Raw genomic sequence first — 23,327 nt, 5'->3', positions numbered from 1 at the left:
GAGTTACACATTCAGTTCTGGGAATAGGCAGTGCCCTCTTGCAGAAGTAAATTCTCTAGTCTATGTTCAGTTTCCATCAAAGGTCTATCTCCTGCACTCATGGGCCTTCCCTTCTTGGCTGCAAGTATCAGAGGGGTGCCGTGTTAGTCTGTATCCACGAAAACAAAGAGGAGTCCGGTGGAACCTTAAAGACTAACAGATTTATTTGGGCATAAGCTTTCGTGGGTAAAAAACCCCACTTCTTCAGATGCATGGAGTGAAAATTACAGATACAGGTAGAGATATACTGACCCATGAAGAGAAGGGAGTTACCCTTCTCTTGCGCTGGGCATCACAAAATGGGGAAGAGATGGCCAGCCCTCTGTGGAGATAGAGGTGGTTAGGGACTATTTAGAAAAGCTGGACGTGCACAAGTCCATGGGGCCGGACGAGTTGCATCCGATAGTGCTGAAGGAATTGGCGGCTGTGATTGCAGAGCCATTGGCCATTATCTTTGAAAACTCGTGGCGAACCGGGGAAGTCCCGGATGACTGGAAAAAGGCTAATGTAGTGCCAATCTTTAAAAAAGGGAAGAAGGAGGATCCTGGGAACTACAGGCCAGTCAGCCTCACTTCAGTCCCTGGAAAAATCATGGAGCAGGTCCTCAAAGAATCAATCCTGAAGCACTTGCATGAGAGGAAAGTGATCAGGAACAGCCAGCATGGATTCACCAAGGGAAGGTCATGCCTGACTAATCTAATCGCCTTTTATGATGAGATTACTGGTTCTGTGGATGAAGGGAAAGCAGTGGATGTATTGTTTCTTGACTTTAGCAAAGCTTTTGACACGGTCTCCCACAGTATTCTTGTCAGCAAGTTAAGGAAGTATGGGCTGGATGAATGCACTACAAGGTGGGTAGAAAGCTGGCTAGATTGTCGGGCTCAACGGGTAGTGATCAATGGCTCCATGTCTAGTTGGCAGCCGGTATCAAGTGGAGTACCCCAAGGGTCGGTCCTGGGGCCGGTTTTGTTCAATATCTTCATAAATGATCTGGAGGATGGTGTGGATTGCACTCTCAGCAAATTTGCGGATGATACTAAACTGGGAGGAGTGGTAGATCTGCTGGAGGGCAGGGGTAGGATACAGAAAGACCTAGACAAATTGGAGGATTGGGCCAAAAGAAATCTGATGAGGTTCAATAAGGATAAGTGCAGGGTCCTGCACTTAGGACGGAAGAACCCAATGCACAGCTACAGACTAGGGACCGAATGGCTAGGCAGCAGTTCTGCGGAAAAGGACCTAGGGGTGACAGTGGACGAGAAGCTGGATATGAGTCAGCAGTGTGCCCTCGTTGCCAGGAAGGCCAATGGCATTTTGGGATGTATAAGTAGGGGCATAGCGAGCAGATCGAGGGACGTGATCGTTCCCCTCTATTCAACATTGGTGAGGCCTCATCTGGAGTACTGTGTCCAGTTTTGGGCCCCACACTTCAAGAAGGATGTGGATAAATTGGAGAGAGTCCAGCGAAGGGCAACAAAAATGATTAGGGGACTGGAACACATGAGTTATGAGGAGAGGCTGAGGGAGCTGGGATTGTTTAGCCTGCAGAAGAGAAGAATGAGGGGGGATTTGATAGCTGCTTTCAACTACCTGAAAGGGGGTTCCAAAGAGGATGGCTCTAGACTGTTCTCAATGGTAGCAGATGACAGAACGAGGAGTAATGGTCTCAAGTTGCAGTGGAGGAGGTTTAGATTGGATATTAGGAAAAACTTTTTCACTAAGAGGGTGGTGAAACACTGGAATGCGTTACCTAAGGAGGTGGTAGAATCTCCTTCCTTAGAGGTTTTTAAGGTCAGGCTTGACAAAGCCCTGGCTGGGATGATTTAACTGGGAATTGGTCCTGCTTTGAGCAGGGGGTTGGACTAGATGACCTTCTGGGGTCCCTTCCAACCCTGATATTCTATGATTCTATGATTCTATGATACCTTACAAGTGGAGAACCAGTGCTGACAAGGCCAATTCAGTCAGGGTGGATGTGATCCAGTCCTAATAATTGATGAGAGGTGTCAATACCAAGAGAGGGAAAATTGCTTTTGTAGTGAGCCAACCACTCCCAGTCCCTATTCAAGCCCAAATTAATGGTGTTAAGTTTGCAAATAAATTGTAGCTCTGCCGTTTCTCTTTGAAATCTGTTTTTGAAGTTCTTTTTGTTGTTGAAGGATGGCTACTTTTAAATCTGTTATTGAATGTCCAGGGAGATTGAAGTGTTCTCCTACTGGCTTTTGTATGTTACCATTCCTGATGTCTCGTTTGTGTCCATTTATTCTTTTACATAGAGACTGTCCGGTTTGGCCAATGTACATGGCAGAGGGGCATTGCTGGCACATATCACATTAGTAGACATGCAGGTGAATGAGCCCCTGATGGTGTAGCTAATGTTGCGTCCTCTGATGGTGTCGCTAGGGTAGATATGGGGTCAGAGTAGGCAATGCGGTTTGCCACAGAGATTGATTCCTGGGTTAGTGTTTCTGTGGTGTGGTGTAGTTGCTGGTGAATATTTGCTTCAGGTGGGCTGTCTGTAAGCGAGGACTGGCCTGTCTCCCAAGGTCTGTGAGAGTGAGGGATCATTTTCCAGGATAGGTTGTAGATCACTGATGATGTGCAGGAGCTGTTTTAGCTGGGGGCCGTACGTGAGGGCCATTGGTGTTCTGTTATTTTCCTTGTTGGGCCTGTCCTGCAGTAGCTGTCTTCTAGGTACCCATCTCGCTCTGTCAATCTGTTTCCTCACTTCCCTTATTGTAGTTTTAAGAATTCTTGATAAAGATCTTGTAGGTGTTTGTCTCTGTCTGAGGGTTACCAGCATCACTTTAATTATGTCTGACTTCAGGTTTAACCAGCTGCTCATCATCCAGGAGCTGACTTTAGTTAAACCCTGATAGAGCAGGGAGATGGTGCTGTTTATGGTTGATATAAATAGGCTTGGTAGAATTAGATTTGTATTTTTGACAGATAATATTGATCTTTGTTTTTAAGGTTTTTTTTCCCCCAATTTTTATATATGTAACCCTTCTGCCCGTCAGAGTTGGCAGCAACAAGGGCCGGGTTCAATATCTAGGGGTTCCATTCCAATAACACAATGCAAACCGGCTCGAGCCCCCACCCAGTGACCTGGGACAAATATATACCACCCCCGCTGGGCGCCTCCAAGAGGCAATACTTCCCCTCTCGCAAGCACATAGTCTGAGTGTAGCAAAAGTCTTTTAATAACAGAGAGAAACAATGTGGCATTATGTTGGGGAAACACCACCAACAGGATTCATAACACAACCCATGAGCAAAAACAACCCCACCCCAGGCAAATTGGGGCATGCCCTTTTCCCTTTGGTTCTTGAGTCCAGCAACCCCAAATCACCCAAAGTCCCAAAAGTCCAATGCCCCAAAAGTCTCTGTCCCTGGTCAGGGCAGCCCCAGAGTTCGAAAGTTTATCTGCGGAGCTTTACCTCCCAACCTGGGTGGAAATGGGACAGGGGTAAGAGGCACCTTACGTGATCTGAAGCTGACCACCCCATAGCTCCATAGCGGCGCTCCGCTCCGCCAGCCGCCCCACAAAACTCCTTCGCTCAGCTGCACTCCGCTCCACCAGCCGCCCCACGAACTCCTTCGCTCAGCTGCGCTCCGCTCCGCTCCACCAGCCGCCCCACGAACTCCTTCGCTCAGCTCCACGGCCCACAAGCAGCTCCTGCCATCCACACACTGCTCCGCGTCGAACTGCTTCACCAGCCGTCCCGCAAACTGCTCCACAATATATCTTCAGGCTCCCCCACTACTTAACACAACACTCAGTGATTTCAGCTCTTAGGTGAATTCAGCTTATAGTAGGGGAGCCCCAGTGCTGGTGCACTGTCAGCCCAAAGTGAGCTCAGCAGCCTATAACCAGACTTCTAATGAAACCAAAATTAGCTCTGATATTCCACAGTGGAGAGAGGAGGAAGTGCAATCAGCATGTAAGGCCCTCACCAAGGGGCCCATGCCACCAAGTATTAATACTTGTCCCCAGCCTCTCTCCATTCACACAGTTTTGGAACCCATGACCCTTGCCTAGCGAGTGCTACTTAGTTGATGGTGAATCCCTCCATCATAACAAAAGGCCACGTACAGTTCCAAGCACAGTTCCCATAATCAGGGTAATAACAATTTATTCTTCCTGCCCCAATAACAGAGACACTGGGGATCCCACAACAGCCAAAGTGACCATTTGGGCAGCTATGGTCTCATTCTAGGCGTGGTGGGTGTGCCTATGCAAATGAGATCAGCCCCTGAAGTTCTTTTCCACAACTTGCCACACCTCACCACCAGATGTCAGGGTGGAGCTCATCCTGACACTGCTTACATATATTTAAATTTTTACAGTTGTGGGAAATCATGGAGGGTCAGACAATGGGGAGGGATGAGACAATAATTATTTAATGAGAACAGATGCTGAGATTCAACAACTTAAAGCTTGATAACAGTTACAAGAAATTGTCAACATCATATGTCAAAATTTTAGCCTTAAATCAAACTCTAACTAAAGTTCTTAAGCAGACCTTTTTCTTACTTTGCTTATCTGTAGATTTCTATTGTTATCAATGGAAATATTTTTTTCATTGGTTTGTGTGTGTGAATGGTGGAATCGACATTTACCGATACCAATCTAATCCTTCTAAGCCTAGACATAAAGAAGACGTCTGCTGGCACTTCTGCTCACGCTGCCTCACCAGCTCTCCCAATTACTTCATATAGATGCTGATTATGAGAGGGAGAGGACAGTGTCCTATGGGATGCTGGAGATGAGCGCTTTGGAGGTGGAGGAACTAGAATACCAGTTCAGGGTACCTCTGTTTGCTCCTGCAGGTTCCTGGGGATGGGTCGGGAGAATATAGTGATCAGCATTGCATTATCAAATGGCACAGAAAGGTCAAGCAGGATGAACAAGGATGTACTTCCCTTGTCTATGGACAGGAAGAGATCATCCACCAGAGCAACAAGTGCTGTCTTTGTATCATGCCCTGACCTGAAGCCTGCCTCAAAGAATCCATAATGCTGACAGATGGCGCTGAAAGGTGGTTTTGCTGGCTTCTTGACTAGCTTACTTAGAAAAAGGAGGTTAAACGTTCGGTGGTAGCTTTTGCGGTTTTTGGCATGGATAGTAAAATTACACAGTTGCTTAACAATGACTAGTACACAGTTTCATGGAACAAAGAAAATGAAAGAAAACTATAAAGCTATATAGAAAATCGGCTAATTGGTAAAATTAAAATAAAAGCAAACAAGAGACAAAACACTTAAGACCTAAAAGAGCATATTTTGTTTCCTTATGGTGAACAATACTATTGTTTTTCCTTAGTGGAGAGAAGTGAAGTTTGCCAATAAAGTCTCTGTCTCAGGAAGTAACTCTCTATGACTCACTCACAGCAACAACTATTCTTGGTTAGAAACAGACTTTTCATCTTCACAGAAAGTTCATCATACATGGAGTTCTGTTGTTGAAAATTCATAGATTATAAAGCCAGAAGGGACCATTGTGATAATCTAGTCTGACCTCCTGTATAACATAGGCCATAGAACTTGCCTGAATTAATTCCTGTTTTAATGAGAGCATATCTTTTAGAAAAACATACAATTTTGATTTTAAAATTTTCCCAACCCCTGGTAAATTGTTCCAATGGTTAACTGTTAAAAATGTGCACATTATTTCCAGTTTGAATTTGCCTAGCATCAACTTCCAGCCATTGGATCATGTTAGATCTTTCTCTGCTAAGTTCAAGAAACCTCTGTTATCAGATTTGTTCTCCCCACATATGTACTTATAGACTGATCAAGACACCCCTGAACCTTGTCTTTGGTAAGCAAAATAAACTCAAGGAGCTCACTCTATCACAATAAGGCATGTTTTCCGAAATTGCAAACATTCTCCTGGCTCTTCTCTGAACTGTCGCCAGTTTATAAACATCCTTCTTGAACTGTGGACACCAAAACATGGTGTTTTAGCAGCGATTGTCCCAGTGCCAAATACAGAGGTAATCTAAACTCCCTACTCCAACTCAAGATTCTGCAGTTTATAAATCCAAAGGTCAGATTAGCCTATGTGATCTCAGTACTGGAAACTCCTGGTCAGCTGATGATTCGTTATGACCCCAAATCCTATTTCAGAGTCACTGCTTTGCAGATAGTCCCCCATTGTATAAGTATGGGCTACATTTTTTGTTCCTACAGATTTTTGTTTCAAACTCCCTGAGGACATAAAGTTTAAAAAATAAAGATAAAGTATTGAAAATACCTTGACCATGTTCTCTCGGTTATTTTAGACTTTTCTGCTTTTCATTAACAAAAATGTCCACAATTCTTTTAAATGGTCTATTTTTTGCTGTTTTAATATTTAGCCTTTGCTAAGACTGTAGACAGAACTTTGATTTCAACAGGAACAGGAGTGAGCCTACTGGCAAAAAAAAAAGTCATTTCAGTGAGAGCAGCACTGAGACAATAGTCACAATTTGAAATGGCTGTTGCTGGCTGGCTTGCACTTTAAAGCACTTAAAGGTGACCTGGCTGGAGAGCCAGGCCATGGAAGACTTGGAGAGAGACAGGCCACTCCAGGGTCAAAAGTGGTCAAAAGAAGCGAAGTTCCTTGTAACAGGTATTAGGGGCGCCCTAGAGGTGAGCGGTCTCAGAGTAGCAGCCGTGTTAGTCTGTATCCGCAAAAAGAAAAGGAGGACTTGTGGCACCTTAGAGACTAACAAATTTATTTGAGCATAAGCTTTCGTGAGCTACAGCTCACTTCATCGGATGCATCCGATGAAGTGAGCTGTAGCTCATGAAATTTTATGCTCAAATAAATTTGTTAGTCTCTAAGGTGCCACAAGTCCGTCCTCTTTTTCTTTTTTCTAGAGGTGAGAGTGCACAAAACACTAATACTAACACATGAGTTGCTTCCCAGATCTCCTCTACTTCCTTTTACCAGCTACAAACATTTGTGAACAGAGCACCAGGGGCTGGACACATTACTGGGGTAATACTCCTCTGGACCGTGCCTGCCTCCCAGTGCTGCCTCTGCTCCGACTCCAGGCTAGTTACCACTGCTCTGCTTGGACAGCTTTTCTAATCACTGAGTCCCAGTTCTGATTCCATCTATAGACCTGCAGCTGCCTTGTCTGGGCCTGCTCTACTCCCTGCTTCTTTTCCACCCCCACATTTTTCTCAGGCTCCATGTGACTCAGCCTTTTAATTTCCCCACTCTCTTAATTTCACACTGCCGTAAGGCTGCCCAATTTGCTCTCAAGTAGCTGCTGCTGTGTACATTCTCTGCTAGCTCAGTCTCATGATCTCTTGCCCAAGGGGTTCCACATTGGAACTACTTGTTGCCACATATTCCACCAGACATGACCTATTAAATTCCAGGTAAATAGGGGAAGGGGAGGAAGTTGATCCTACCTTCTTCCTGGCTCTGCTTCCATTAAGGCTAAATCACCACTGACCCTGGCTCCTTAAGGTCTTAGAATGGGTGTGAATCTGATCTGATGGCCCAGGCCACTGACCTACATCTTTCTCCTGCTCCCCATTGTCGTTCTTAAGATCATTTGGGAGCGGGAAGGGTCTCCATAGTGACCCTGCAGTGGATATATTAATCCGTGATCCTAAAGGCGATAGTTGAACATTTTCTTATTTTAAGCTACATGATAGACAGGAAAGTGGACGATAAGCAAGTGATGTACTGCCAGCATTTTACCAACAGGATCACATGATTTTCTCCCATATCTTATAATGCTTATGATATAATGATAGCTCATCTTAAGTGATCACTCTCCTTACAATGTATATTTTTTCATGGTCTGTGTGTATATATAAAATCTGCTCACTGTACTTTCCACTTTATGCATCTGATGAAGTGAGCTGTAGCTCACGAAAGCTCATGCTCAGATAAATTGGTTAGTCTCTAAGGTGCCACAAGTACTCCTTTTCTTTTTGCGAATACAGACTAACATGGCTGCTACTCTGAAATTTACAATGATTGTGTACCAAGGAAGCAAGTATTTGCAGACAGGAAGGGTGAGGGAATAGGAAACCTTTCCACTTGGTTTCTCATTTAAACAAAAACACCTCTCGAAATCATAACCAAAGAAGGCTGCAGAGTCACTTGGCAAACACACTTGTATTAAGTACATTTGCTGGAAATGTTTCTACTTTGTTCCTGTAAAGTACAGTGACTGTATTGATAGGATAGCACACAGAGTTCAGCATGCTCAGACTGAAGTGCGGGAGGAGAATGAAGATCTCTGGAAGTTTTTTTTTGGAAAATACCTGCCATATGATGCATTCCTAAAGCAAAAAATTACTCTTTAGAAGTATTTTATGAGCCCTCGGTCAACTGCAGGGATAAGATGTCGTTCTCTAGGGAGGGAGCTGAGCAGGGGAGTAGAGCCCTGCGGCGGGACTGGAATCCTGTGGGTCCTGCAGGATCCACTGCTATAATAGTGGGAATGGATAAAATATACTTTGTTGTAGGCAGGCAGAGGTGACTAGTGGGAGGGACACAAAGAGGGGCACCAGCTAAGGGGGAGGGACAGGTGACACCCCCATGTGACTCTTCCCTGCACTGCCCCCAGGTGAGGGCCCCCACACTCTCCCCATCCCATCCTCCCCATCCCACTTTACCTGGGCTGTCCTCCTGCTGTGCCGGCCTGGCTTCCCCTGGCTGTTCGGCTGCTCTTCTGGCAGCCAGGCTGCGGAGCCATGCCCTAAACCTAACCCTAACCCTAACCCAAAGGCCACCTGCCCCCCCAGGCTCACTTTCTGGTGACAGTGGCCAAGCGAGCCAGAGTCCCCCACCCTCCCCGGCACGCTCAGAGTTGGCTCCTGTCCCCAGAAGCTGACCCGGGCAGGGAGAGGACTGCCACTGTCGCCACTCCCTGCCTTGCCCAGACTCAGCTTCTGGGGACAGGAGCTGTCTCTGAGGATGCTGGGGAGGGCTCCGGCTCGCTCGGCCACTGTCCCTAGAGAAGCTGAGCCCCAGGGCAGCCACTGCGCTGCACCGTGCAGCATGGCTGGAAGAGGAGAGGCTCTGGCCCCGCCCCTTGCTCTCCCCAGCCGGGGCTGGCTACTGAGTCAAGTGCCCCTAGCAGGCTTCTGGGGGGGGCAGGCGGCCAACCCTTCCCACCTCCTCTGCCCCCAGCGTCGCCTCTTTGGGCGGGATGGGATGTGCAAAAAACAAGACAGCGGTAATTTTGTGGGAAACCACAACATCGCTCATCAGTTTGTCATAAATAGACTTTCAGCAATGTAAAGCAAGTTTTTCTTTTTTGTTTTTAAATAAAGTTTTTAATACTTAATTATAGTGAGGGATAGAAAGACTAGATGTCTGTTATAACAGGAGTTGAAGTATCTTTTTACATGGTTTAAGCAAGATTTGTTTTATTCTTTTATTGGTAAAAGTTGATTCTGAATTCTGTTTATATATCTAATATATTAACCAACCTGTTTGGTTGGTTTTAGTTTTTAGTAGCATGGGGAAATTTGTCTCTCATGCGGGATTTGTGGGATCTAAGGTTTTTGCAGGTGGGAGCGGGGAAAAAATGCAAGAAACAATGCAGGTGGGAGTGGGTATTGCGGGGTGGGATGGGACGGGAGCGGGATTAAAAAAATAGTCCCACGCAGGGCTCTATAGGGGAGCAGTTACTCTTTCCAGTCTGCTTTCCTGCAACCCACCTAGATATCTGAGTGGGTGATTGGGAGTTAATGCTGTTCCAGACAGCGTTAGCTGCTTCTTCATGCTCTTTGAAGCTGCTGCTGCACAGATAGGAAAGAAGGCAGTCAATGGAAGAATAACAATGTTACCAAGAAGGATAGCAGGGCAGCCATGTGCAGTTGCTGGGCTCTGTGGCCCTCCAAACCACACTGAGGGGAGCCCAGTAGTAGAGTTGAGCAAATAATTGATTATTCTGTCCAAATCCAAATGGAAATTTTTTGTTTTTTCTTGCTGAAATGAAAAAAAATTCATTTTGGGTCAAATGAAACATTTGTTTGACCCAAAACAACTCTTTTGGTGCCTTATTTCAGGTTGTTTTTGAGTGGCTTTCACTTCTTCTTAGCTAACTTTTGAAAACAAATATCATTTCAAGAATGAAAAGTCAAAACATTTCCTTTTGAAATGGCTAAAACAAACTGTTTCAACATTTTTGCATGTTTTGTTTTTCAGCTGAAACTGTTTGCAGAAAAATGCAGTTGGGGGGGTGAATTTACTTTTTGCTGATTTTTTTTTTTGCCCAAGTCTACCCACTGGAGTGCACAGAATCATATTCTGAACATCTGCACTATCTGCTGGGAATGGTGTCTCATTTTGGCTTCTTGAATAGATGAAGTTTATTTTGTAGGCAGAGTTTGGAATACCACTACCTTTTACCCCTCAGGTAGAACCCCTTCTTGTAGATGAGTATCCATATCATAGAATATCAGGGTTGGAAGGGACCTCAGGAGGTCATCTAGTCCAACCCCCTGCTCAAAGCAGGACCAATCCCCAAGTTTTGCCCCAGATCCCAAATGGCCCCCTCAAGGATTGAACTCACAACCCTGGGTTTAGTAGGCCAATGCACAAATCACATATCCTTGTGGCTGTGAGTAATTCAGACTTTACGTTGTAGAGGAGGTGTGTTACACTGCTGTTGCATTGTTAGCAGATCCAGAACACAGTCCTTGAATTGTTGTCAAATTACAAAGGAGGATGCTTAACTGTAAAATCATGAATGTTTGTATAGATTAAATGCAAGCAACTGGGGCATTAGCGAAGATATTATGTAACCAGGTTTCAGAGTAACAGCTGTGTTAGTCTGTATTCGCAAAAAGAAAAGGAGTACTTGTGGCACCTTAGAGACTAACCAATTTATTTGAGCATGAGCTTTCGTGAGCTACAGCTCACTTCATCAGATGTATGCCGTGGAAACTGCAGCAGACTTTATATATACACAGAGAATATGAAAAAATACCTCCTCCCACCCCATTGTCCAGCTGGTAATAGCTTATCTAAAGTGATCATCAGGTGGGCCATTTCCAGCACAAATCCAGGTTTTCTCACCCTCCACCCCGCCACACAAATTCACTCTCCTGCTGGTGATAGCCCATCCAAAGTGACAACTCTTTACACAATGTGCATGATAATAAAGTTGGGCCATTTCCTGCACAAATCCAGGTTCTCTCACCCCCTCACCCCCCTCCCAAAAACCACACACACAAACTCACTATCCTGCTGGTAATAGCTCATCCAAAGTGACCATTCTCCCTACAATGTGCATAATTAAGGTGGGCCATTTCCAGCACAAATCCAGGTTTTCTCACATCCCCCCCACCCCCATACACACACAAACTCACTCTCCTGCTGGTAATAGCTCATCCAAACTGACCACTCTCCAAGTTTAAATCCAAGTTAAACCAGAACATCTGGCGGGGGGGGGGGGAGGAAAAAACAAGAGGAAATAGGCTAACCTGGTGGCTGAACTTTGTGACTTTGTCCTTACCCATAACTATTTCACATTTGGGGACAATGTATACCTTCAGATCAGCGGCACTGCTATGGGTACCCGCATGGCCCCACAGTATGCCAACATTTTTATGGCTGATTTAGAACAACGCTTCCTCAGCTCTCGTCCCCTAAAGCCCCTACTCTACTTGCGCTATATTGATGACATCTTCATCATCTGGACCCATGGAAAAGAAGCCCTTGAGGAATTCCACCATGATTTCAACAATTTCCATCCCACCACCAACCTCAGCCTGGTCCAGTCCACACAAGAGATCCACTTCCTGGACACTACAGTGCTAATAAACAATGGTCACATAAACACCACCCTATACCGGAAACCTACTGACTGCTATTCCTACCTGCATGCCTCCAGCTTTCACCCGGACCACACCACACGATCCATCGTCTACAGCCAAGCTCTGCGATACAACCGCATTTGCTCCAACCCCTCAGACAGAGACAAACACCTACAAGATCTCTGTCAAGCTTTCTTACAACTACAATACCCACCTGCAGAAGTAAAGAAACAGATTGATAGAGCCAGAAGAGTTCCCAGAAGTTACCTACTACAGGACAGGCCTAACAAAGAAAATAACAGAACGCCACTAGCCGTCACCTTCAGCCCCCAACTAAAACCCCTCCAACGCATTATTAAGGATCTACAACCTATCCTAAAGGATGACCCAACACTCTCACAAATCTTGGGAGACAGGCCAGTCCTTGCCTACAGACAGCCCCGCAACCTGAAGCAAATACTCACCAACAACCACATACCACACAACAGAACCACTAACCCAGGAACTTATCCTTGCAACAAAGCCCGTTGCCAATTGTGCCCACATATCTATTCAGGGGACACCATCACAGGGCCTAATAACATCAGCCACACTATCAGAGGCTCGTATACCTGCACATCCACCAATGTGATATATGCCATCATGTGCCAGCAATGCCCCTCTGCCATGTACATTGGTCAAACTGGACAGTCTCTACGTAAAAGAATAAATGGACACAAATCAGATGTCAAGAATTATAACATTCATAAACCAGTCGGAGAACACTTCAATCTCTCTGGTCACGCAATCACAGACATGAAGGTCGCTATCTTAAAACAAAAAAAACTTCAAATCCAGACTCCAGCGAGAAACTGCTGAATTGGAATTCATTTGCAAATTGGATACTATTAATTTAGGCTTAAATAGAGACTTGGAGTGGCTAAGTCATTATGCAAGGTAGCCTGTTTCCTCTTGTTTTTTCCTACCCCCCCCCCCCCAGATGTTCTGGTTTAACTTGGATTTTAACTTGAAGAGTGGTCAGTTTGGATGAGCTATTACCAGCAGGAGAGTGAGTTTGTGTGTGTATGGGGGTGGGGGGGATGTGAGAAAACCTGGATTTGTGCTGGAAATGGCCCACCTTAATTATGCACATTGTAGGGAGAATGGTCACTTTGGATGAGCTATTACCAGCAGGATAGTGAGTTTGTGTGTGTGGTTTTTGGGAGGGGGGTGAGGGGGTGAGAGAACCTGGATTTGTGCAGGAAATGGCCCAACTTTATTATCATGCACATTGTGTAAAGAGTTGTCACTTTGGATGGGCTATCACCAGCAGGAGAGTGAATTTGTGTGGGGGGGTGGAGGGTGAGAAAACCTGGATTTGTGCTGGAAATGGCCCACCTGATGATCACTTTAGATAAGCTATTACCAGCTGGACAATGGGGTGGGAGGAGGTATTTTTTCATATTCTCTGTGTATATATAAAGTCTGCTGCAGTTTCCACGGCATACATCTGATGAAGTGAGCTGTAGCTCACGAAAGCTCATGCTCAAATAAATTGGTTAGTCTCTAAGGTGCCACAAGTACTCCTTTTCTTATTATGTAACCAGGATATGAGAGGCTATTTCATAGCAACAGAGCAGGGCTGGCCTTAGGTTTTGTGAAGCCCAAAGATGCTGGAAGGAGGTAAAATCAGACCATAAATTGTTTCTCCCTCTGAACCCGCTCTCAATAATGGCGTTACCTCCTTTGTAATGTACTTTGAGATCTCTTGAAGAAAAGCACTATATAAGAGCTAGGTGGTGGTGGCAGTGTGTGTTGTTCTTTTAATTAATTATACTGTTTCCTCCCCTACCTTGTGCCGCTTCTGGAATTGAAAATAGAGCTGACCTGTGCATTGCAAGGCTTGCCCTGGAGGCTGAGCTCCGAACAGCTCTTTGTTTTGTTTGTTTTTTTGGCCAGCCTTGTAGCTGAGAAGGTGCTTATGTCCCTGTGAAGGATGAATCCGCTGGTAGGTCAATTAATTAACATGATAAAATGGGGTCAGTGAGTCACTTTTCACTCTTTTTGGTGTGGCTTGTTCTCCTATTTCTGCTATATACAGGGTATTGATGTCAGTAGAAGTAGTTTTCATTCTGTCTTATCATAATGTCACTTTTGGAGAAAGGAAAAGCAGTCTACAAATAGGAGAGCATTTTGGAACATCTCCATCTGGGAAAGGAAATACAGAACTCCTAAGTTCACATTTCCTTTGGAAATATGAATCAGTGTTCATCACTTTGAACAAATGTACTGTGTAACCAAATATAAATCTTAGACATGTCTTGTATCTGATTGTCAGCGGTAGAAGAAGAGCCTCATGTTAAATAAGATACCACATTTTAGTTGATTTCCTTTGAATATGAAAATATCAACAGTTATGCATGTTGGTGTCACTGATTTCTGTAGAACAACATGGAATATTTTAAAAAATTAGAAGCATGTGGGGAAAACCTCATAGAAGGCCTTCCAGTTGAGAAGAATAACTGCACTTAACTGTAAGGTGTGGGTGGATTTAGCTTTTGAAATCCGTTGGTTTGAACGAGCTAAATCTTCACAATTTATCTTTTCAAAAATAAGGAGCTAGAAGTTAAAACTCCAACAGAAGACTTTCTGGGTCTTCAAGGAAAATGTTGCTACATAAGATTAATAAAATATCTACTTTATGGTATAAAATAGTACACCCTAATGAACAAAAGCAAGGATTTCTCAGGAGACTTTCAGAGTAACAGTCGTGTTAGTCTGTATTCGCAAAAAGAAAAGGAGTACTTGTGGCACCTTAGAGACTAACCAATTTATTTGAGCATGAGCTTTCGTGAGCTACAGCTCACTTCATCGGATGCATACCGTGGAAACTGCAGAAGACACTATATACACACAGAGACCATGAAGCAATACCTCCTCACACCCCACTGTCCTGATGGTAATAGCTTATCTAAAGTGATAAGTTGGGCCCAACTTGATGATCACTTTAGATAAGCTATTACCATCAGGACAGTGGGGTGTGAGGAGGTATTGTTTCATGGTCTCTGTGTGTATATAATGTCTTCTGCAGTTTCCACGGTATGCATCTGATGAAGTGAGCTATAGCTCACGAAAGCTCATGCTCAAATAAATTGGTTAGTCTCTAAGGTGCCACAAGTACTCCTTTTCTTTTTTCAGAAGACTTTAACACAGCAGAAGAATCAATAATACAGAATGTGGAGCTTAGCGTGCTATTAAAAGAAAACCAATCCCCACCTGCCCCCAAAAAAACCAAAACACCTTTGTTATGCACAAATTAAAGCTGCAAGAATGTTTCAGTGGTATCCAGCTAATACCTCAGACCAATATTACGTTTTCTTTACAAAAATTCTACACACTTAATTTTACTTCTTTGCCTATATTTTAACTTGTTTCTAGAAGATTATTGGAAATGGTACTTAGTAATCTCATAGTGGTTTGTTATTTTTGACCATTGCATATGCTAAGGGGCAAACATACATTTAGGCAAGCAGTGTAAGTTGGGGACAATGAGAATTGCATTAAATTATTTCAGCGCTTAAGTGCTCTGCTGGATCAGGGCCTTCTCTGTTAAGTTCTAGACTTTCTAATATTTGGGTATGATAGAGTGTTGCCCAACCTCATATACAGTACAATGATGTGATAGAGCCAGGAAAAGTACCCAGCTCTCGTCTTCTATTCCAGTGCCTTAACCACAAGAGAACATCCCTGTCCTTCTTGCAACCCTGTGCCCCATTCACTGTCCATCTTGTGCACTGGGTGAAGCAGGAATCCAGTAGATCAGAAAGCATGTGATTGTGTAATTAGACAAACCAATACTCATAATGGGGCTGGATTAAGGTTTTCAGTGCTTGACTTTGCAACCTTAATGTTTTTTAAACATATGTTTTTTAAATAACTAATATTTAAACCAAAATGAGTTCAAGTTATGAACCCAGAACCTTTACATGAGTTACACAGACCTTTACCACTTGAGCTAATGGAGTACCTGGTAGTAGTAGTACGCTATTATCCTCTAGGTAAACCAGTCACAAGAAGGAGATGTGACATACTATACCAGTGGTTTAAACAACTATTTGCTAGTCAGTACTTAAGAACGGCCATACTGGGTCAGACAAAAGGTCCATCCAGCCCAGTATCCTGTCTTCTGAAAGTGGCCAATGCCAGGTGCCCCAGAGGGAATAAACAGAGCAGGTAATCATCAAGTGATGCATCCCCTGTTGCCCATTCCCAGATTCTGGCACCATCCCTCCTTATCTTGGCTAATAGCCATTGATGGACCTATCCTCCATGTATTTATCTAGTTCTTTTTTTAACCCTGTTATAGTCTTGGCCTTCACAACATCCACTGGCAAGGAGTTCCACAGGTTGACTGTGTATTGTGTGAAAAAATACTTCCTTTTGTTTGCTTTAAACCTGTTGCCTATTAATTTCATTTGGTGACCCCTAGTGGAACACTGGCAGTCAGGATTCCTGCGTACTATTCCTGGCTGCAGAGATGATGGTAGTATAACGGTTACAGACATCTCTGCCATACACATAAGTTTGGCAATTCCATTCTGAAAGACAGTATAGCTGTGAATGAGAACTGGGTCTGCTATGCGACAGATAGGATTCAGTTTCCAGTTCTGGAACTTCTCAGCTATACCATTTGTAAAATGTGGAAAAGAGACTTTCCTGCCTTTTAATTTAGAAAGATACCTTGCTAAATGATAAGGCCATGAAGTTTATTAACACCAGTAAGTGGAAGAGCTTGGACTAGAACGCATTGTTTCTTCCTGGCCCCCCATCCAGCTGTCTAAAGATTACTAAAGAAACGAAGAGCTTGCATAGCCAGTTTAGTATTTTATGCTATAACAAACTGCAAATAAGTGCTATAAAATAAGTGAGCAATAGTAAAGCTATTTCTTAGTCCCTGCCCACAGTCACTATGTAAACAATTATGATGATATCTAGAGGCTCTGGCATAGGTGCTGGAACTAAGGGTATGGCACACCGTCTGGTTTGAAGTAGTAATAATAACCCAGATACATGGTTTCCACCTTCAGCACCCCAACTATAAAAACTGTTCCAGCACCACTGGGCTCTGGAAGACACATTAGCAGTTTTTGTTACTTTTGGAATAATAGTGGATTAATATTTTACAATATAGCACTATGTGCAAAGCTCTTCCAGCAGATTTCTTGTTTTCTTCAGAGTATCATGATGTTAAGTAATTTTACAAAACAAAATGCTTCATTATTTTTGCATATCTATTTTTCTCTGCATGTAATATGACACCTTGGAGGTGCTTGCACTGGCTGATTAAAATTAGTTTTCCTAAATGTCAATTCAAATTATTGCTGCCATCTCATTTTAATAAGAACATGTTGCTCAACGCTGTTAATTTCATATTTGTATTATTATAAACTACTAATAAGCAAAAGCTTATTGGGATTTGCACATACATTGTTTAAAAAATTCATACATATTCATATCATATTTATTATGCCAGTTATAGTCAGTCAATGATTAAATGGTTCAAAGCAGTAAAATTTTAAGTCACAAATGTGATTGATTATATTGAAAATAACTTTCCTAACAATTATTATAATAATGAGAGTTTATAGTCACTGAAGTACTTAAAGGACAAATTTAACTTATACTCTTGAACCGAAAGTGTTCTTCTTTTAAAAAAACTTAAAGAAAAAATAAGCATTACAATCCATAAACAACTATTCAAAAAGAAGAGAACAGATTTTTAAATAGTACACTTGAGTTTTTATAGCTTTTTTCCATTTTTGATTAATTTTAGCTATATTGTAACATAAGTAAAAGGTTTCTCACTGATTCAGATAATTAGTACATGATTTTTTGCCGTTCTGAGGACTGTCTGATAAAATATGTAGAAAGAGACATAAATGTTCCATTGATCTTACTGGGAGCTTTGCCTATACCAAGACTGCAACTTTAAGCCCATAATTGCATCATCATCATAATGTCATTTTGACAATCAACTTTTCCTTTATGGATTTCTAGTATTCAAAGCAGGTAAATGCTCTGAAGGCAGCGTAGATGTATAAACTCATAGCTATTCATGATGGGCCAAATTTTGGTTCTACTGAGGTCTAGAACAAAACTTCTGACTTCAATAGGTCCAGGAATTGGCCTATATGACCCACAGGCCACGAGTGACTCCCACTAGTGATTCTTGTAGCTCTCATTGAGGAATTTGCAAGGTTGCCTCCGGCCTGGATTTCTTCCCTGATTCCATGAAATTACTAGCGGTGTCTTCTTTTAGTACCGTCCCCCACCACGCACTGGATTATGGTGGACCTACTCCACCTTGTTCATTTGCCCCAGTCATCCAGGAGAGCCCAGCTTCAGCAAATTCCTTTGCCCTTGTCCTCAAGGGAAAGAAGGAGCATGACTGCTGGTAGCTGAGTAGTTCTACTATGCAAATTCTAGAAAGGACTTTATGGTTTAGTGTCTCAAAGTTTAACTAGTACTACATATATTTTAAACCAAATGCTTCTCCATATGCTGTTCTATACAGAGAACCACCCCCATCTTCACTCAGTAGTTGAGCAGCCGACATTTACTTTTTTACAAATCAATAGATGATGTACAATACATCTCTCTCTCTCTCTCTCTCTAACTCACCTTTGACAATATCCTGCTTTATAACTTAACATGTAAAATGTCATCCCCAATCCTGGAAACACGTACATAGGTGCTTAGCTCTAAGCATGTCCGTAGTTCCATTACACTCATGTGCTTATAGTGAAGAATATATACAAATGCACCATTGGACCAGGCCCCTAATTACTGTAAGAAGTTCTGATACGTGTCAGAGATCCTGTCATAACTTACCCTCTCCTGTCAGCAGTATATTTAGTTTCACATAGACCTTTATCATCTCCAATTTCTACAAGGGAGTCTAGTCCACCTCTGCCAAGAGAAGTTTGTTACCAAAAGTATATTTGCCAGAATTCTGTCCAGTATGGAGTGTTTTGTTTTTTTTGTATAATGTCTTACATAGTGGAATTACGTCTTTCCTCAGGAGAGGAATGCATGTTACTGTCAGGAAATTATTTCCAATATTAATTTTATATTTTCCTTTTGTTAAATTTATACCCTTGTTTCTAGTTATACCCTGTTGTACAAACCAAAATCATTATCTTCCTCCTGAGGCTCACATCTTGAAATTCTCAGAGTTATTTGTAAATGTTACTTAATCACCCTGTACTGATGTAGTTCTTCATGCACTGTCATAGTTCGAGTAAAATTACCTCTACTTACCTTCTAGTCTGAAGATGGTAAAATGAGGTCTGCAATGAAAAGCACCCAGTGCATTTCCTGCGCAGTTCATCCAAAGACCCTGGAAAACCCAAGTTGCAGTGATAACTGATGTTGCTCTGCTGGTTACTTTCCACTCATTTGACGCAGTGGCAGCAATAACAGCTCCTATTCCACCAAAACAAAATATCAAAGCTAAAATCTGTATCCCTAACATGCTTCTTGACTTTCACTATATCCTGGACAATTAGCAATGTCACTGTGTGGTATGTGGAGAGTACTTCAGTCATCTGGGTAAGCAATAGGTACAACACAAGCAAATTACACTTGAACAAGTGTTGCAGAAAGTTAATATGGGGACAAGACATTTTTCATGTTTGCTTGCCTTAAAGACCCAGGCACCATAGACATTTAGAGACAAACAAAAAGTGTGATTTTTTTTCTTTTAGATAATTAGTGATGGATGTTACAAATCAATAAATTAATTTTTAATTTTAAAAATGAACTTCATTTTTTTATATTTTTTCTCATTTCTGGTATTCTAGTTAATGCTTAATTTTTAGTTAATTGGAAACTTAACAACCCTAGAAAAAAGTGCAGAGTCCAAATTGTTCAGTACCCGTTAGCAGATGTAGCAAAACACTTTTAAAGGGATCAACTATTATTTGAAAAATACATTTTAAAAGAGTCTAAAATAAATTCACTTGTCAGCAGTAGTTGAACTGGTAGCTCTGTCTTTAAGATTGTAAAGTCTTTGGGGCACGCATTGTGTTTGCACCTTTGTATTTTGGAAGATAAAAAATCTGTACACAGAATTAAACTGTGAGAATGGATTGCTTCTTGACTTATGAATAGATTAACCTGCCAGACTCCAAGTACAAATGGAAAGTATTTATTAATATACCTACTTTTAAAGAGATGACAGACAGCATTGCCACTGAATACTAAATGACATCCTGTAACAGATTGTTCTAACAATGAGGATGAGTAAATTTATACAGGAAGAATCCAATTCCGCCTCACTGTCAGATAATACAGTAATCGGCTATGTGCCATAAGATAAGTATACCTTTAAAAATTATGCATATTCTTCCGCATTAGAATGCTAATGGAATAGAGGAGACTATTTAAATATGCCATCACTGAATAGATCCCCAGGGATAAATATTATGTTACTGATCTACCTAGGCCATACAAAACTATTAGGTTTTCACCTTTTCTTAGGGACTATATTGATTCTTGCAGGGGCTTGAGAGAACCAATGAAGATGTGTCTTCAGGACCTGAGCTGTCTTTTTTCCCCAAAGCAACAAGCTATTCTACATTAATGGTTGTCCATTCTCTAGTGAAGTAGTCAGTATAGACGCTGAAGGCACAGGTGCTGCCTCACTAGTTTCCATACTTATCTAACCAGTTATCACGAACAAGAGATGTTGCATTTACTGTTGATAACTAAGGTGAACTTAAAACAACTAGAAATGCCTTACTACCCCTTTCCACAGCCAGATGACAACTTACTGGAGCCCAGTCCTGTAAACACTTAGGGCCAGATCCACAAAGGTATTATGTGTCTAACTGCTCCTTTAGGTGCCTAAATCAACCATTTATGCAATACTGACATTCTCAAAATCACTGCTCAGCTGCCACCTAACCCCAGAGATGCCCAAGTCCCATAGGTGTAAAAGTTTCGGCCAGTAGGCATGTGCAAAGCCACCTAAGTGCTGATACTGCCCCACATGTAACAAGGGCTTAGAAAGATGAAGATGAAGCCCCTGCCGTCCAAAGAGGGATTCTTAAATGAGGTGTTCCCTCGCCTCTCTCTCCAGTGGGGCCCAATCCCATAGGCATTCTCAAAGCCTACCTAAAATATTATATTTGTCACAAAACCGAGGTGGGGGCAATTGTGCGCATCTGGTGGCCTACTGGGTAAGGCACTCACTTGGGATGCATATATAGGTAACTACATGGAGAACAAATATTTAATAATGTGCTCTTCAATTTAGCAGAGAAAGGTATAGCACGATCCACTGGCTGGAAGTTGAAGCTAGACAAATTCAGACTGGAAATAAGGTGTACATTTTTAACCATGAGGATACTTAACGATTAGAACAATTTACCAAGGGTTGTGGTGGATTCTCCATCACTGACCATTTTAAAATCAAGACTGGACATTTTTCTAAAACGTCTGCTCTAGTTCAAACAAGAATTATTTTGGGGAAGTCCTATGGCCTGTCTTATACAGGAGGTCAGAGCAGGAGATGACAATGGGCCCTTCTGTCCTTGTAATCTATGAATGTAGGTGGCCCAAATTCAAATCCCTGCTCTGCCTGATTTGGAGCAGGGACTTTTATTCACGTCTTCGACCTCCCAGTCAGTGCCCTAGCCCACTAGACTATTGAGTGTTTTGGGGTTAGGTCTCTCTGTCTCTCCCACATCCCACCTGAATGCCCTAACCACTGGACTAGAGTCATTTTCTCTCTCTCTGGCCTAATGAATATTTAATTATTTATACGAAGTAGAACAGCTCCAACAAGAGAGAGTGACCTCCCACCCTACAATACCCAGTAGCCTGGTGGCTTGGACACTTACCTGGGTGGTGGTAGATGTGAATTCAAGTCTCTGCTCCAAAGCAGGCAGATCAGGGATTTGAAACCACATCTCCCACCCTTCAGGGGAGTTCCCTGGCCACCAGGGCCAGATTAACTTTTTGTGGGCCCGGCGCCAAACATATTTGTGGGCCCCCCTGGGGAATGATTGTAAAAGGGGCTGGGGTCAAAAGCACAGTGGGGTGGCAGCTTGGGTTGCTCCCTGGAGCAAGGAAGGGGCCAGGGGTAAACTGCAAGCACAGCAGGGCTGGGGAGGGGATAAACAGAATCCCCCCCGCCTCTGCCCACATAGAGCGGGTACCTACCTGGTTCTAGCCCATTCTCTTTGTCTCTCTCTGCACTGAGCTGCCCCTCCTCCCACAGGGCCATATCTGCTGTACTGCCCAGGTAGGTTGGAGACTGTGGGGATCAGTCGACACAGTATCCCCAGCCCAGGTGATGTGACAGCCAGTGGTGGATTTAGAGTTAGTGGTGCCCCCCATCCCTGTGCTCAGCTTCATTTTTGGGGCCTCTCCTTGGGACCCAGCCAAGAAAAAGAACATTTTCTCTTATCTCCCCCCGCCCCCGTTTTTTGTTCTTTTTTTTTCTTCATTCTCCTCCTATAAGTAATAGCAAGTAAATGAAAATAAAGTGAGGTACCTTGGTTGTTTTTGTAATCTAACTTATTTTTCCACAGACTACTTGAAAATCGCAGAGGGTCTCGATGGACCACATAATGATCTTTCCAAATATTGTAAAAAAAACATTGTGGTGCGGGGTCTGGCCAGGAGGGTGAGGGAGGGGTCTCAGGAGGTTGGGGTGTGGATCACTTACCTGGGGCAGCTCCTGTTTGGTGAGACAGGGGGGGGTGCAGGAGCTCCCGTTTGGTGCTCAGGATGGGGATGGGGATGTGGGGGGGTGCAGGAGTCAGGACACAGGGAGGGCTGGTTATGTGCGGGGGGTTGCAGGAGTCAGGGCAGGGGGCTGGGGAGGCGTGAGGGGGTGCAAGGGTCAGGATGGGCAGAGGGCTGGGGGTGTTGGCTGGGGTCATGGGGGTGCTCATGGAAGGGGACTGGAGGGGGTATGCCCCGATTCCAGTCCCTTCCCCAAGGCCCCACCCCTGCCTCTTCTCCACCTCCTCCCTGGAGCAGCGAGCATGCTGAGGCTCCGCTCTTCCCCCTCGGCAAACAGCTGATCGGCAGCAGGGAGAGGAGGAGGGGAGGGAACTGTAGCACGCTGTGGGAAGAGGCAGGGGAGGAGCTTGGCTGCTGGCGGAGCCTGCCCTGCTCTGGCAAGCTTCTGCCCCCACAGGAGAGAGCGGGGGGAGGAGAAGAGTGGGTCATGCCCCCTTTGGACCTTGGGCCTGGCACCATGGTAAATCCGGTACTGCTGACCATTGGATTATTGGCTATAATTGGGGCTTTCTCTAGCTTTTCATGAGAGCCCATGCCCTAGCAGGCCTCTGTCTCAGCAGCTGACCTGGCTTTGGTGCCTAACTCTCAGCCATGAACCTTCTCCTGGAATTCTGAGCAGAGGGAAGTGCCTCCTTCTGGCATGTCAGTCAGGCATCTAGAGGACCAGACCAGTGGGAGCTAGATACCTAAATACATCCTGCCCCTTTTCT

The 23,327-nt window shown here is 43.6% G+C and overlaps 1 protein-coding gene across 2 annotated transcripts in view; it reads right to left on the bottom strand.

Annotated features, from left to right (window-relative positions):
- The window catches only part of CLDN10 (claudin 10), a 110,397-nt gene extending 87,625 nt beyond the window's left edge, over positions 1-22,772 (bottom strand). The window contains exons 1-2 of one of the 2 annotated variants that reach the window (XM_073347911.2): positions 22,538-22,772; positions 19,123-19,287 (exon numbers count right to left, since the gene is read on the bottom strand). In XM_073347911.2, the coding sequence (XP_073204012.1) occupies positions 19,123-19,287; positions 22,538-22,766 (394 nt within the window). In that variant the 5' untranslated portion in view covers positions 22,767-22,772. Of the gene's footprint in view, positions 1-19,122; positions 19,510-22,537 lie in introns of those variants that run through there. The other variant, XM_073347929.2, reaches the window with a different exon arrangement.
- Positions 22,773-23,327: the final 555 nt, after the last annotated feature.

This window comes from Lepidochelys kempii, chromosome 1, assembly GCF_965140285.1.
Source record: "Lepidochelys kempii isolate rLepKem1 chromosome 1, rLepKem1.hap1, whole genome shotgun sequence".
Taxonomy (NCBI): Eukaryota; Metazoa; Chordata; order Testudines; family Cheloniidae; genus Lepidochelys; species Lepidochelys kempii.
This window is presented reverse-complemented; position numbering and strand designations above follow the sequence as displayed.